Source organism: Myotis brandtii, unplaced genomic scaffold, assembly GCF_000412655.1.
Source record: "Myotis brandtii unplaced genomic scaffold, ASM41265v1 scaffold2579, whole genome shotgun sequence".
Classification (NCBI taxonomy): Eukaryota; Metazoa; Chordata; class Mammalia; order Chiroptera; family Vespertilionidae; genus Myotis; species Myotis brandtii.
In genome coordinates, this window is record NW_005359798.1 from 127,329 (window position 1) to 143,442 (window position 16,114).

General features: G+C 49.5%; 1 protein-coding gene and 1 long non-coding RNA gene across 2 annotated transcripts in view; one reads left to right on the forward strand and one right to left on the reverse strand.

The window, feature by feature from the left end:
• Positions 1–7,563, forward strand: part of WDR13 (WD repeat domain 13) — an 8,113-nt gene extending 550 nt beyond the window's left edge. The window contains exons 3-10 of the mRNA XM_005867997.1: positions 418–658; positions 1,545–1,654; positions 1,774–1,904; positions 3,199–3,506; positions 4,278–4,458; positions 4,560–4,701; positions 6,824–6,942; positions 7,291–7,563. Coding sequence (XP_005868059.1) covers positions 418–658; positions 1,545–1,654; positions 1,774–1,904; positions 3,199–3,506; positions 4,278–4,458; positions 4,560–4,701; positions 6,824–6,942; positions 7,291–7,475 — 1,417 coding nt within the window. The 3' untranslated portion in view covers positions 7,476–7,563. The remainder of the gene's footprint in view (positions 1–417; positions 659–1,544; positions 1,655–1,773; positions 1,905–3,198; positions 3,507–4,277; positions 4,459–4,559; positions 4,702–6,823; positions 6,943–7,290) is intronic.
• Positions 7,564–15,554: 7,991 nt separating this feature from the next.
• On the reverse strand, positions 15,555–15,717 carry LOC106726378. Its single transcript, XR_001362444.1, has 2 exons — positions 15,660–15,717; positions 15,555–15,588 (listed from the first exon to the last, which is right to left on the reverse strand). It is a non-coding gene; the product is annotated as an uncharacterized LOC106726378 (long non-coding RNA).
• Between the last annotated feature and the right edge of the window lie 397 nt (positions 15,718–16,114).

Here is a 16,114-nt window from a genome sequence, read left to right on the forward strand (position 1 = left end):
GAGCTCAGGCTGGTGACATCCTATTTCCCACCATTGTTCGCCAGACTTCTCTTACCACCATCATTTCCCCAGTCTCATACCATCACCATCCCATACTGACCCCCGCCACTGCCCCACATTAACCCCCATCACCATGTCACACTGACCCCTCCCATTGTCTACACTGACTCAGTCACCCCATACCAACTTCAGCAGAGCTGCAGACCGCACTCCTTGTCCCCACGTGACCTCTTCTCCATGTTCATTATTACTGTAGACGCACCCTTGCACATTGCCAGAGGAACCCCCATCAGCACTGCTGATCACTTGCCATCCTGACCCCTCCCTGCCACACACCTCATGCTCCTTCCCTACCCTCTGAGTTGATTGATTCCATCTGTCTTGTGCCTGCTGCTCGCCTGCCTCCTGCCATCACAGGTACAACGCGTACCGCACACCAACGTTCCCACAGTTTCGGACACAGTATATCCGGCGGCGCAGCCAGCTACTGCGGGAGAATGCCAAGGCTGGGCACCCCCCAGCACTGCGGCGGCAGTACCTGAGGCTGCGTGGGCAGCTATTGGGCCAGCGCTACGGGCCCCTCTCGGAGCCAGGCAGTGCTCGTGCCTATAGCAACAGCATCGTCCGCAGCAGCCGCACTACCCTCGACCGCATGGAGGTGAGCTTCCTCCACACCGCCTGCCATGCATACCACCTGCCTCCATGTTTATTTATTCAACAGACCTGTCAAGCACCTGCTATGTGCAAGGCTCTGCTCTAAGCTCTTAGGATGAGTAGAGGGCAAAAGAGATAATATATCCCAATAAAGAATATAAACAGACAATAAATAAACAGGTTGATAAGTAGGCAATAAACAAGATAACTAGGTCAGTAATCATAGCAAACCAGATAAACAAGTCAATAATTACCATGGCTTATAGTGATACATGCTAACATGCAAAAAATAAGGCAGATTCGGGGGATAAAACAACTGGTGTGGGAGACAAAGGGAAGCTTATATATATAAATATATATTTTTAATTGACTTCAGAAAGGAAAGGAGAGGGGGAGAAATATCAATGATGAGAGAGATTCATTGATTGACTGCCTCCTGCGTGCCCCACACTGGGGATCCAGCCCGCAACCCGGGCATGTGCCCTGACTGGGAATGGAACCGTGACCTCCTGTTTCATAGGTCGATGCTCAACCACTGAGCCACGCCATACCGGCCAGGCAGGAAGCTATTTGTGATGGGGATGATGAGGGAAGGCCTCTCTGAGGGGGTGAAAGTTGATCTGAGACGAGTGAAGCAAGACACTGAGCTGAGTGGTTTCCTGGGAGGTGGCCACTCTTTGTTCAGAGACCATTTATTGAGTATCTCCTGATCGGGGCAAGGGTGGGAGCAGGGTAACTAGTGCAGAGGCCACCATAGTACAGGTAGGTGAAGGTGGTGGCAGGGGACGGGGTGGGAAGGGATCTGGTTCTGGGTATACTTTGAAGGCTCTAGACCTCATAGGTTCTTGAGGGTTATTTATAAGATGCACCCACCCTGATCCTCTCTGCAGGACTTCGAGGATGATCCTCGGGCCCTGGGGGCCCGTGGACACCGCCGTTCCGTCAGCCGAGGTTCCTACCAGCTGCAGGCACAGATGAATCGTGCCGTCTATGAGGACAGGTATGCACCAGGGACAGCGCAGGGCTGAGGGTTTGTGAAAAGGAGAGGAGCCATGGGGCAATGGCAGGCTGAATGCCAGAACCTATCTCCTCTCACCTCCTCCCTCGGTTGGGGCCCAGGCCCCCTGGCAGTGTGGTCCCCACATCAGCAGCAGAAGCAAGTCGAGCCATGGCTGGGGACACATCGCTGAGTGAGAACTACGCCTTTGCGGGCATGTACCATGTTTTTGACCAGCACGTGGACGAGGCAGGTGAGCCAGTAGATGGCAGGTCCCATCACCATGGATTTGCCCAAACTGTCACAACCACCCATTGAATCCTTTTCTGGAATGCAGTCTGGCCCACCTCCCAAGGAGCAATTGCCAACCCTTAAAACCTTTCACAAACCTAAAAGCCCTCTGCAAAGTGGCCTGCAAAATCTTGGCTATTTTGTCTACCCTAAAGGGGCTCAGCAGCCCTAGCCAGTTTGGCTCAGTGGATAAAGTGTCAGCCTGTTGCCTGAAAGGTCCTGCGTTCAATTCCGGTCAAGGGCACATACCTCAGTTGCAGTCTCCATCCCGGCCTGGTTGGGGAGCTTGCGGGAGGCAACTGATCCCTGGTCGGGGCCCACAACCAGTCCCTGGTCAGGGCTGTGCGGGAGACAACCATTCGATGTGTCTCTCTCACATCGATGTTTCTCTCTCTGTCTCTCCCCATCCCTTTCATGCTCTCTAAAAATCAATGGAAAAATATCCTCGGGTGAGGATTAACAAAAGAAAAAAAATGTTTTTTTAAAGAGGGCGCTCAGCAGTGTAAAAGAGCCCTTTGCAGAAGGCTTCTGGGGTCGTGAGTCACTTGAACAAGTCCAAAGCCTTTGCTGCAGAGAAATCCCCTTGCAGAGGTCAGAGGGAGTCTTGCAAACTGCTAAGACCTTGGTGATTGCAAAGTGCTTGCTGAGATGTGGAGGCCTTTTCAGGTTGTAGAATTCTTGCAGTCCATTACGCACCTGCTAAGATGCACGGGACTTTCAGCAGAAGGCTTTCCGGGGTTACAACCCCCTTTGTCAGTCAAGGAAAGCCCTTTGCTACGGCCGCTGTGCCTGGTGCGGTGGGTTCCTGCCCTCAGCTCACACGTCAGAACCTTCTAAAAAAAAAAGATATATTTTTAGCCCCAGCTGGTTTGGCTCAGTGGACAGAGCATCCGCTCAGGGGCACATGCCTGGGTTGTGGGCTCGATCCCCAGTAGGGGTGTGCAGGAGGCAGCCAGTCAGTGATTCACTCTCACCACTGATGTTTCTATCTCTCTCTCCCTCTTCCTTCCTCTCTGAAATCAATAAAAATATATTTTAAAAAGAAAATGTATATATCTTAACCAAATTATACACACCCCCTACTGGGGATCGAGCCCACAACCCAGGCACGTGCCCCTGACCGGAATTGAACCGTGACCTCCTGGTTCATAGGTTGATGCTCAACCACTGAGTCACACTGGTCGGGCAGAACCTTTTATAAACAAAAGCGCCTGGTGAGTGTGCTGACACCTACCAGTGGCTCCTTGGCATTGCAGTGCCAAGGGTGCGCTTCGCCAATGACGACCGGCACCGCCTGGCCTGCTGTTCACTCGATGGCAGCATCTCCCTGTGTCAGCTGGTGCCCGCTCCACCCACCGTGCTCCGTGTGCTGCGGGGCCACACCCGCGGTGTCTCCGATTTTGCCTGGTCCCTCTCCAATGACATCCTCGTGTCCACCTCACTCGATGCTACCATGCGCATCTGGGCCTCTGACGACGGCCGCTGCATCCGGGAGATCCCTGACCCCGATGGCGCTGAACTCCTCTGCTGCACCTTCCAGCCGGTCAACAACAACCTCACTGTGGTCAGGCTCCAGGGTGCCATCGCCGAGGGCGGGGTGCTGGGCCAAGAGAGCTGTTCTAGGGCATCAATGTGGGGGGATCCCCTCTAGTCCATCGCCATAGTCCCCTGGTGGTCAGATTCAGACGGAATCCAGTCAGAATGGGGACATGCAGTTCTTGGTTTGGGATGGCCTCACTGTGGTAGACACCAGGGGTGACCAGTCAGGGGGTAGGGTCATGGGTCTGCCACCCCTTTGGTCCCACAAGCAGTAGGCCTTCCATTTCCTGCAGGGGCTGCTGGTTGTGGAGCAGGATGACTAGATGGAAACCTCATCTTGTCTCAGTGGAAGCTCCACTGTGGGCCGACCCTAGGATAGAGAGTCAGAGGGTGGGCAGTGGGGGAAGGAAATGAAGTCTGGCTTGGCCCTGAGAGGGAGTAGAGGGGGAACTGGCTGAGTGAGCCTGTCTCCAGGATCCTTTTAGATGTAGAAGCAGCCCCCGCCCCAGTGGGATCAGGCTCCAGGAAGGACCAGCAAGGGAGCTCTTACCGTGGGCCTAGGATGGCCCTGTGACCCCTGTAGCCACTGCTGCACTGTGTGCTCTGGTCAGATTATCAGACGGGTTGGCTCAGGAGGATTATGGGCCTGGGTCACCTCTAGTCTACCCACCATGGCCCTACTGGAATCAGACTCCAGCAGAGAGAAGCGGGTCCCATTAATAGCAGCCCCACGGTGGTCAGACTCAAGGAGGGACCGGCTGGGAGCAGGATGATGGTGTGTGGGTCTCATCCACAGGTGGGGAACGCCAAGCAAAACCTGCATGTCGTCAACATCTCCACGGGCAAGAAGGTGAAGGGCGGTTCCAGCAAACTGACGGGCCGTGTCCTGGCCCTGTCCTTTGATGCCCCTGGCCGGCTGCTCTGGGCAGGAGATGACCGAGGCAGTGTTTTCTCCTTCCTCTTCGACATGGCCACAGGTAGGCAGGCCCCAGGCCCACGTCCGAGTGTTCGCACTCCCGCCCTCCTGGTACGCAGCCCTCGCCCTTACTTTTGCCTCCTCTCCCCTCCATTGTCGCAGGGAAGCTGACCAAAGCCAAGCGCCTGGTGGTGCATGAGGGCAGCCCTGTGACGAGCATCTCTGCCCGCTCCTGGGTCAGCCGCGAGGCCCGGGACCCCTCGCTGCTCATAAATGCTTGCCTCAACAAGCTGCTGCTCTACAGGTGGGTCTCCCTCCTCCGGCCACCTGCAGATGGAGGGGAGGCCTGGCTCCTTCATCAGCTTACCTCACCGAGCGAGGAGGTCCAGTCTCCTCCTCCCCACCCCCCTCCTCCTCATCATATTATGGTGACCTCAGTAGTAGCAGTAAAAAGTAATGGCAGCCCTGGCCGGTTTGGCTCAGTGGATAGGGCGTCGGCCTGTGGACTGAAGGGTCCCGGGTTCAATTCTGGTCAAGGGCACATGTGTGGGTCGCATGCTCGATCCCCACTAGGGGGCGTGCAGGAGGCAGCCGATCAATGATTCTCTCTCATCATTGATGTTTCTCTCTCTACCTTTCCCTTCCTCTGTCTGAAATCAATAAAAATGTGTTTTTTTTAAAAAAAAGTAATGGCAGTAGCTAGCAGTTAGGTAGCAGTTACTGGGGCCAGGTCCTATTCAAAGCACCTCATGCATATCACCTCCTTTAATCTTCATAACAGCTCTGTGAGGTGGGTGCTGTTGTTATGTCCATTTTATAGATGAGCAAACTGAGGCATAACATGGACTAGGGCCCCATAGAGCAGTGACCCATTTTCCTTTTTTTTTTTTTGAGGAGGAGGAAAAGGAGGAGGAGGGAGGTTTACTGTCCTCGCTCACATATATCATGTTACCCTAATGCAGTTCTTAGCCTGGACCACATGTTGGAATGACCTGAAGGGCTTCAAAAATCATGGCCAGGCCCAGCTGGTGTGGCTCAGTGGTTGAGTGTCAACCTAGGAACCAAGAGGTCACAGTTCGATTCCCGGTCAGGGCACATGCCCGGGTTGTGGGCTCAATCCCCAGTAGGGGCAGTGCAGGAGGCAGCTGATCAGTGATTCTCTCTCATTAATCTATCTCTCTCTCCCTTCCATCCTGAAATCAATAAAAATAATATATTTTTTAAAAGTCATGGCCAGGCCCCACTCCAGGCCAGGGATTTCTTTTTTCTTTTTCATATATTTTTATTGATTTCAGAGAGAAAGGGAGAGAGAGATAGAACCATCAATGATGAGAGAGAATCACTGATCTACTGCACATCCCACACTGGGGATTGAGCCCACAACCCGGGCATGTGCCCTGACCTGACTGGGAATTGAACCAGTGACCTCCTGGTTCATAGGTCGATGCTCAACCACTGAGCCATGCCAGCCACATGGGGCCAAGGATTTCAGAAGCTCTGGAGCAAGCTGGGCATTGATATGTTAAAAAGTTCCCCGAGTATTATCCAGCTATGTCTGAAGACCACTGCCTGACAGGATACTTGCCATTTTACTATTTTATTTGTCTTCTCCTTTGAAACTTTTAATTTAAGCGTACTCCTAAGTTTTTTCCTCTTTCCCACATCCTTTGTCTTCTCTCTTCCTCGTTTCTGCCATCTTGGCCACTGCCTGCCACAGTTGAGCATGTTAACAACTTCGAATGTTCCATTCCACACTTTGTTCCCTCTCCCATAGTCCTCTGCGCGCACACACCCACAAAGGAGGGTCATTGTTTTATGGATGTGGGTTCCTTCTGCACCCTTTCCCACGTCTCTCTTTTCTCACCAAACGATGCCTATGGACCACCTGCAGTAGCTTTGGTTCATTCCTTTGAACAGCCGTGTGGTGTGCACAGTACACGGGTGCCATAGTGTAGTCAGCCATTTCTTCTCTGTGCCCATCTGAGCGCCAGAGCGCTGAGAGACCCTTGGGAAGAGTAACTAGTGAATTACAGGGCAGAGGCTCTCTCAGCGGTTCTCAACCTGTGGGTCGCGAACAATGAAAATACATCCTGCATATCAGATATTTACATGACGATTCATAACAGTAGCAACATTACAGTGATGAAGTAGCCACGAAAATAATTTTATGGTTGGGGGTCACCACAGCATGAGGAACTGTATTAAAGGGTCGTGGCATTAGGAAGGTTGAGAACCACTGGATAAAGTGTCCAAACGGTCACTAAACCCCACACCAGCCATGCTTTCCAGGTTGACGCAGTCGTCTCAGGACTGGATTTCATGAACCTTGAAAGAACTCGGTGCAGGGACAGGGACACAGACTAGCACAGCACGCATCCCCCCTCGGGGCCTGAGGCTGCGCCTGACCCGCTCTCATTCTCCCTCAGGGTGGTGGACAACGAGGGGACCCTGCAGCTGAAGAGGAGCTTCCCCATTGAGCAGAGCTCGCACCCCGTGCGCAGCATCTTCTGCCCCCTCATGTCCTTCCGCCAGGGCGCCTGCGTGGGTGAGTCCCATAGGGTTGGGTGTCTGGGTGGCCGGGGACAAGCAGACACCAGGCTGGTGCTGATCTGGCTCAGACATCATGACACCCTGAGACCTCTCCCACCCCACCAGCCTTCCACTTTGAACACAGAGCCCCAACCAGCTCAGAAACCTCACGGCATGAGGCATGGGCCTCCCAAAGAGCTGAGAGACCTCAGTCTCTAGATGTAGAACCAAAAGGGCCAGTTAACCTCCCATCTAGGAATGGGTCCCCCTACCCCCCAGGCATGCTGGGACCTCAGAGACTTCCCCCTGGGTCACCCCACCTCCTGCAACACCTGCTGAGGGCCTCTCCTTCCCACCTGCACAGTGACAGGCAGCGAGGATATGTGTGTGCACTTCTTCGACGTGGAGCGGGCAGCCAAGGCTGCAGTGAACAAGCTGCAGGGCCACAGCGCCCCTGTGCTGGACGTCAGCTTCAACTGCGACGAGAGCCTGCTGGCTTCGAGTGACGCCAGCGGCATGGTCATCGTCTGGCGGCGGGAGCAGAAGTAGGAGCCTCCTGGCCCTGCCATGCCCACCTTTCCACCCAGCCCATGCTCCAGCCTTGTGTTTGTAAATAAAGTTCCTGTGTTCATGCCCATGGCTGGCTCCCAGGGCTGCTGGGGGCGGGAGAGGGAAGAGGGCAGCTCTGGGATCAAAATGGGATGGGGTTCACTTATTCATTCATTCATGCATGTGCTGATTTATTTTCTCATTCAACAACCATTTACTGACTATCTGCCTTGTCAGAGGCACCATTTTGAGGGTTTTACAGTCGTGCATTGACAGACATTACTAAGTGTGTACTGTGGGTCAGGAACTGTTCTAGGCTCAGGGGGTAAACTGTGGTCTAAACTGACAAATCCCTGCCCTCCTGGGCTCGCTTTCTAGTGGAAGCAGGTAGATAACAGAAATCTATAATAGGCCAGCTGAAAATGGGCATCTTGAGGAAAAATAAAGTGAGGACAGGAGATAGCGTTGCAGGAGTGGAAGGTTGGGCCCTTGGGTGTCGTAATCCAGGAAGACATTCCTGACTGTGAAATATAAACAAAGATCCAAATGAAGTGAGAGAGGGAGCCATGGTATCTGGGGGAGAACAGCATTCCAGACAGAAAAAAAGCAGTGCAAAGGCACTGAGGCTGGAACGTGCCTGAAGGGTGGTTGCAGAGGCCAGTGTGGGAGGTAATGAGGTTGGCCCGGCCTGATCCTGGAGGGCTTTGTGGGCCATGAGGAGAACTTGGGCTTTTGTCTGAGTGAGGCATGAGTCACCGGACTTTTTTTTTTTAATAAAGTTTTCATAGATGCCATGAACCCGGACAACTTTTTAAAAAAACATATTTATTGATTTCAGAGAGGGAGAGGGAGATAGAAATATCAATGATGAGAGAGAATCATTGATTGGCTGCCTCCTGCACAACCCCCACTGGGGATGGAGCCCGCAACCCAGGCATGTGCCCTGACTGGGAATCAAACCTGGTACCCTTCAGTCCGCAGGCTGATGCTCTATCTGCTGAGCCAAACCAGCTAGGGCTCACCAGAAGGTTTTGAGCAGAGGATCCCTCTGGGTGCTGTGAAGAGAACAGACGGGGCGAGGGTAAAAGCAGGAGGGTCAGTCAGGAGACCCTGCAGTAGTTGAAGCAAGCATGACGGGGAGCTGCGCCAGGGGCACTGGAGAAGTTGAGGTGGCGAATGTTGGCTTTTACCCCAGGGTTTAATCCTATGAGTCTGCTGGACTCTGCTGCCTCAGGGACGCCCAGCTTCCCCCATCCCCGCCCCAGGGCAGCCACTGCCTGGGCCCCACACCTGTCTGTGCATCGGGTTGTTGTCCAGAGCAGGGAGTAAAGGTGTTGAGGGCTTGGAGTGCACGCCAGGGCAGGAGCAACCATGGACCCTAAGGCTGAGCTAGTAGCTTCTGCTAGGAGTGGAGGACATGGGGCTTCTCTCTACCCCCAGAGGAACCACAAACCACCCATAGCTCCTCTCATGCCCACCCAGGGCCCCAAGTCAAGTCCTGGAGCTACTCAGAGGCCACCAAGTGATGTTCAGTATTTGAGGGGAGCACTGAGTGAGAAGAGAAAGCTTGGGGGATAGATGGGGGGGATAGATAACCCAAATCCCTTGTCAATGACCTGAGTCATCAGGAAATGTCAAAGTTGCCAGAAATGTCAGAGGCTCTTGGTCCAGCTGCTCCCTTCCCTCCACCTCTATAGGCTGCCATGTCCAGAAGCATCAGTGGGAAGTGTGACACCATCTTGAGACCTCAGGGTCAGTCCACAGAGTCACAGAGACACCAAGCTGGCCCAACATTGTTGAGCTGCTGAACTAACACCAGCAGTCTTGCTGAGGGAGGAAAAGAAAATCCTGTTTGTTCCAGCCACTGTTATTTGACTGTGTGGTTATTGTAGCCAGAAGCAGGTCCTTGAATAACGTTATTTTGTTCAATGTCGTTTCGTGATAATGTTGATAAGATGCCATAGAAACTTAACTCTTGTTGATATCAATTAGCCTGTGGTAAAATTGGTTTTGTTATATGTCACTTTGCTTAAAGTATAGAACCTATTGATGACTTTAAGTGAGGACTTACTGTGCTTCCATCTCAGAGACCCTAAGGTAAATGGTGATGAGATGGGGACAGCAGAGAGCTGGACTGTTCATGGTCAAGGTCATGTATATATGTGTGTTGGAGGTCCTCAGGACTACCCAGACTCAGTGATTTGCTAAGAGGACTCAGTCTCAGCATATACATGGCGATGATTTCTTCCAGCAAAAAGATACAGAGACCAACCAGCAAGGGCAAAAGGCCCATGGGATGAAGCCCAGGGACACAAGCTTCCAGGGATCCTCTCCCAATGGAGTTGCTCAGGACACTAATTCCCCCAGCCCTGGGTTGTGACAACACACACAAAATGTTTCCAACCGGGGAAGCTCCTTAGAGACTCAGCACGCAGGGTTTCTATTGGTGGCTGGTCACCTAGGCAACCCCTTCCTGGTACATATATAACTTCCAGACTCCCAGAGGGAAGCAGGGGTTCAGCTTAAACCACAGTGCTTATATGAATAGGTAGAGTAGTGAGGCCCATTCTGAAGTCTAAGTTTCCAAATGCCAGCCAAGGGCTCACCTTGAAGCAGACCTTTCCAAGGACAGCAGTTTGGGCCTGCCCTGTTAACTTCTGCACTGCACGCAACACTAAGAGGATGCTGGGTTCCATCGAAAGTCAGGGATGGGCAAGATCATTTGGGAGGGTTTCATTGTTCTCTAACACTTTCTTTCCTTCACACTCTTCATGTTCTTTATTGAGTCTGGATTCAAGATGGCTGATTATGCATGTTATACAGGACTTTGGAGGTTTTCTCATTTTAAAATTCGGAGGTGGCAGAGTTGACATCCTGCTTTGAAATCATCTTCAGCCCTGGCTGGTGTGGCTCAGTTGGTTGGGCGTCATCCTGTGCACTGAAAGGTTGCTGGTTCGATTCCCGGTCAGGGCACATGTCTGGGGTATAGGCTTGATTCCCAGTAGGGGGCATGCAGGAGGCTCTAAAATCCAATTTTAAAAACTTTAAAAAATACATAAATACAATCATCTTCAATAAATAATGAGCATATCATAAAAATAGTCTTATTGGTCAAATTTGGGCCTCTGTTAATTTATCCATCATCACTGTGCCTCTGGTTTAACATCAGATCTGGAACTCTTAACCATTCTGCCATCAATGCCACTCAAGTCTTGCCTCAATTCCAGGCCTCCATTAACTGTTCCATGTCCTTTGTCTGACTTGGAATCTGTGTGTTTACTTCATCAGAAGCCTCTCTGGTCTGAGCTTGTAGCTGGGCCTTAGGTAATTATTTCCTATCAGTGTACCACTGGTCAATTCTCAAACCAGGGCCTCTGTATGATATTCTACCAGCTATTGTCTTCTGATCTGACCTTGAATTTTGAGATTCTCTCCACTGTGATCAGTGCCCTTTTGCTCCAATCCAACCTTTAGGACCCTCAGTCCTGACCTTGAATCTGAGCATCTGTTGTTTTACCAGCAATGCCCTTATGGTGCCAATTCTACATGGGGTCCACATCCCGGTGCGTATTACTCCAAGTGTGGGACAGCTGAACTGCAATGCAGGCCCCATGAAGCCTCGGTGGCCCAGTGGTCAGCTCTGGAGCAGGCATTGCCAGTCAGAGCACAGCCCTGTTGGGAGGAAATGCCCAGCTCTGTACCTCTGCCCACCTCAGTCACCATGTGGCCTGGCCCAGGCAGGGCGGAACCTCAGGGGAGGTGGCTCCCCAAAGCTGAGCTCCACCCTGAGAGGCTGACAGCTGCCCAGCGAGCGCTTCCTTGAAACAGCTCTGGGCGGTGCCAGGAAAGGCGCTGTGAAGATAAACAAATATGCCGCTTGGTGAGTAACTAGGGACCCAGGTAAAATCCTGGTTCCTCCATTACTCAACCCACAGTCCTGAGCCAGTTGCCTCCCCACTCTGCCTCCATTTCCTCCAGACTCAGCTGAGGGTTTGGCAGTCATTTCATTTATTCTTCTGACGTATTGACTGAGTCTCTATACTGTGCCAGGCACTGTCAGGATATAATCGTGAACAAAACAGGCAAAACTGCCCAGGAGGTCACGGTTCGATTCCCGGTCAGGGCACATGCCCTCGTTGTGGGCTCGATCCCCAGTGAGGGGTGTGCAGGAGACAGCTGATCAATGATTCTCTCTCATCATGGATGTTTCTAACTCTCCCTTCCTCTCTGAAATCAATAAAAATGTATAAAAAAGAGAAACAGGCAAAACCTCTGCCCTCAGTGATCCCTGAAACCCATCCAGTGACGCACACTCAGAGCAGACGTCACTCCTGGCCTTGCTTGTTTGACACACTGTAAGGGCCATGGCCTCAATGCATATTCAGACAGATGATGGGCTGGCGTGGGAGCTGAGGAAATAACCAGCTGGATTCACATGGTAACAAGAGGGAGGGAGCCACAAGTTCTTAGCAGGAGTGCAGAGAGATTAAGTGTGGAGTTTTACAAGGGTTTTCCCAGCAGCAGTCAATAAACGAAGTGCAGGAAAAAGACATTTTTACTGCATATCACCACCCTGCTCCTCACATGGATCAAATAAGGGAAAATAGACAGCCGACGCCAGACCACGCTGCCTGTTCCGCTGTGTATTAAATGTTCGTTTTTGGTTTATTTGTAGCCAAGTTATTTCCCATCCATGGTAGCAATGATTGGGATTTTGGTTTATGATCTGACCACTTGGTGAGCTCTGTGAATAAATGAATGGAGCTCTGTGAATGAATGAATGAATAGATGGATGGATGGATGGATGGATGGATGGGCGAGATACCACAGAGCATCTGGTTTGTTAATCTGCACCTCTTGCAGCTCTTGCCTCTGTAGAATTGAAGTTTTAAGTGCTCTGAGTCTATGTGTCTGTCATTCATTCAATATTATGTGTGTGCGTAACGTTTTCCTGTCTCCGGAAGGCATCAAAAAATTATTTTGTGAAGTCTCTTAAATTAAAAGAGCTCTGTTCTGATTGGCATATACAAAGAATTAAGCACTTATACAAATCAAATATTCCTAAAATTCCAAGAAAATGAGGACATGGATGTGTGGTAGACTTGAAAAAAATTCTTCTTTCATAAACTAACTTAGAGACTTTTACAAAATCCAGGTTGACATAATTAAGGTCAATCTTTGGCAAATGAAACCAGTTTACTAACTGGTTTAATAAAAACACTTATGTTTTCTCTGATTATCAATGTTAAGTATAATACAAATGTGCATTTTATTCTACAGAACTTGGGGTTCCCCCCCCCTAAATTTATACAGGTTTACTGATCAAATAAGCAGCTGTTACTCCAATGTATTAAGATATGAAAAATATATATTTGTGTTTGACTCAAATGAATCATTATTCTGATAAATTTATTTCAACAACAATTGAATTTTGTAGTATGTCTGCTTGAAGATAATTTCCAAGGCCCAGCTGGTGTTGCTCAGTGGTTGAGCATAGACCCATGCACCAGGAGGTCATGGTTTGATTCTTGGTCAGGGCACATGCCAGGGTAGTGGGCACAATCCCCATTAATGTTTCTATCCCTCTCTCTATCTCCCTTCCTTGCTCTGAAATAAATAAAAACATATTTTAAGCCCTAGCCTGTTTGGCTCAATAGATAGAACATCAGCCCACGGACTGAAGGGTTCCGGGTTCGATTCTGGTCAAGGCCACTTACCTCGGTTGCAGGCTCAATTCCTCGGCCCTGGTCGGCCTCATGCGGGAGGCAACCAATTGACATATCTCTCTCACATCAATATTTCTCTCTCTGTGTCTCTGTCTCTCCCCTTCCCTTCCACTCTCTCTTTAAAAAAATCATTGGGAAAATATCCTCAGGTGAGGATAAACATTATATATATATATATATTATAAATTTCCAAGATCTTTAAGTAACTGAGAACTTAGACTGATGTTAGATTGAGTTAATTAATGGATTCATTAGTTGCCCAGATCATTTCTACGTCAGGTAGGAAACAGAAACACTGATTACTAAGCATAATTTTGTGAACTTTAAAAAATATGTTTTTATTGATTTGAGAGAGAGAGAGAGATTTTTTGTTCCACTTATTTATGCATTCATTGGTTGATTCATTCTTGTATGTGCCCTGATGGGATGGAACCTGAAACATTGGCATATCAGGACAATGCCCAAACCAACTGACCTACCCGGCCAGGGTTAATACCTGAGTTTTGAATGAAGCTGTGTTGCTATCATAGTTTGTTCAATTTTGATGGGCTTGTGTGCTCATCTCCTTGGTGGTGTACCGTCTATTGCCTTCGCCCACAACATGAACTGTTATTTTTCCTTTCAATCTAATCTGCCTAGGTACTGAAGACTTTCTCTAGAATAATTTTCTGTGCTTTATATGGACTTTATTGTTATTGATTTTTGAAGGAAAAAATAAAAAGAACACAGTTTTCTCACTTGTTTTTTACAATAATATTGCTTCCTATGTTCCTTTTTATGTTTTATTGTCGCTTAACTTACATTGCCCTGGCCAGTGTTGCTAAGTGGTTAAAGCATTGGTTGCCACACTGAAGGATGGAGGGTTTGAGTCCCAGTCAAAGAGATGTACCTGGGTTTCAGGTTCATCCCTCCCCGGTCCGTGCGTATGTGGGAGGTGGCCAGTGTCTGTGTGTCTCTCACATAGATGTTTCTCTCTCTCTCTCCCCCTCCCTCCCTCCTTGCCACTGTCTTTAGAAATCAATGAAAAAACTATCCTAGGATGAGGATTAACAAAACAAACAAACAAAAGGTGCCCGGTATTGTTTCTCAGACACCTGTGATCCTATCTTTATCAAGTGCCCAAATCGGACTTAAATATTGAAAAAACAATAATATAAAATTCAATTTTCAGGATCACTTATTTGATATAGTATTCACTGACGTCTTTGGGGAAATAGGTTTAATCATTGGTCTTAGAGACATTTTATCTAACATTTTTTTCTTGGAATGGCTTAAAACCACAAACATGTATTATCTCACAGTTTCTATTGGTCTGGAATCTGGGTGCAGCTGGCTTGGATAGTTGTGGCTCAGGGTTTGTCAGGAATTTGCATGTGGGGCCGCAGGGTCCACTGCCAAGAAGGCCCACTCACATGGTTGGTGGTTGATGCTGACTGCTGGCTGGAGTGCTTCGGCTCCCCTCCATGTGTCCTTTCATCCTCCAGGGCCTCGCTTTTCCATATGGTTTTTCCAACAGGACAGCCTGGACTTCTTTACCCTGGCTGTGCTCCAACCGAGGGAGGGAAAAGGGGGAGAGAACCAAGAAGGGAGAAAGAGCACACCTAAGATGGAAGCTGGAATCTTTTTATAAACTAACCTCAGAGATGATATCCCATCCTTTCTACCGTATTCTCTTTGTTAGAAATGAGTCTGTAAATCCAGGCCACACCCAAAGGGAGAGGATTACACAGGGGCATGACCACTAGCAGGCGGGCGGGTGTGGGGGGGCGATGGGGGACGACCTTGGAGGCTGCCTACCACACTGCCCCTAAGGTGTGTGGGGCCCTAGACAAATATTTTTTCATAGGACCTGTGACTATATAAATAATTTGAGTAAAAATCTATTACAAAATCATGGGTCCATATGAGCTACTGTGATTTTTTTCTTATTGATTTCAGAGGAAGGGAGAAGGACAGAGATAGAAACATCAATGATGAGAGAGAACCATTGATCGGCTGCCTCCTGCATGCCCCACACTGGGGATCGAGCCCACAACCCGGGTATGTGCCCTGACCAGGAATCGAACCATGATCTCTTGGTTCATAGGTCGATGCTCAACCACTGAACCACGTGGATTGGGTTATTGTGATTTATTGATGAAGATTTAGAACAAAGTACAAAGAAGAAGTACCTCCTTACTTGTTTATTGTCTAATTAAGGCACCTGAGGAATCCTCGCAGTGTCCAGGCTCCAACTCTTCCTGTTCAGGTCCAGGAACCATCTCCTTATATTCCTGATGTTCTTTATTGTCAGATGTGACATTCCTGGCTAACTTCATCTCCCACCACAAGAGGGTAGCAACACCTTTCTTACTCGCAATGCCATGGCTCTTTAGAACCTGTTTATACTGGGAAAATAAAGATCTTCTTGCCTCTCTATGTCCCTAATGCCATTTATTTAATGCTGATTATGTCTTACTTGTGACAGTCACTGCACCATTCGTTGGGCTGCCCATAAACACTGGCTTCCAACGATGCCTCCTCCTTCAGAAATTGTGACGATGCTTTGTTGATAGGGACCACAAAAGCAAACATGATGCAGAGTAAGCAAGAAAATGTGAACACGACTTCATTTTCTGGTCATGTTAAATTTACTGTCTGGAATTTTGTAGCCTAAATGTAGAAAAACACACCCTCTAACTGGCTCTTCTCTTGAACTCTTTTAACAATAATCCCTGCATTCCTAGGATGCAAGCTTGACTGCGCCCTTGCTTTCCACACACCATCAGCAGTTGGGAGGAAAGCAAGGGGCCCCTGGCAGAATGAGAAGAGAAGTCCCATTTGTGCAAAGAATGTCCATTCCTATCTGGCATGACTTGAGACTGACCTGCAGAAGCATGATACCCGCCACATTGATGAGCCAAGAGACTGCAT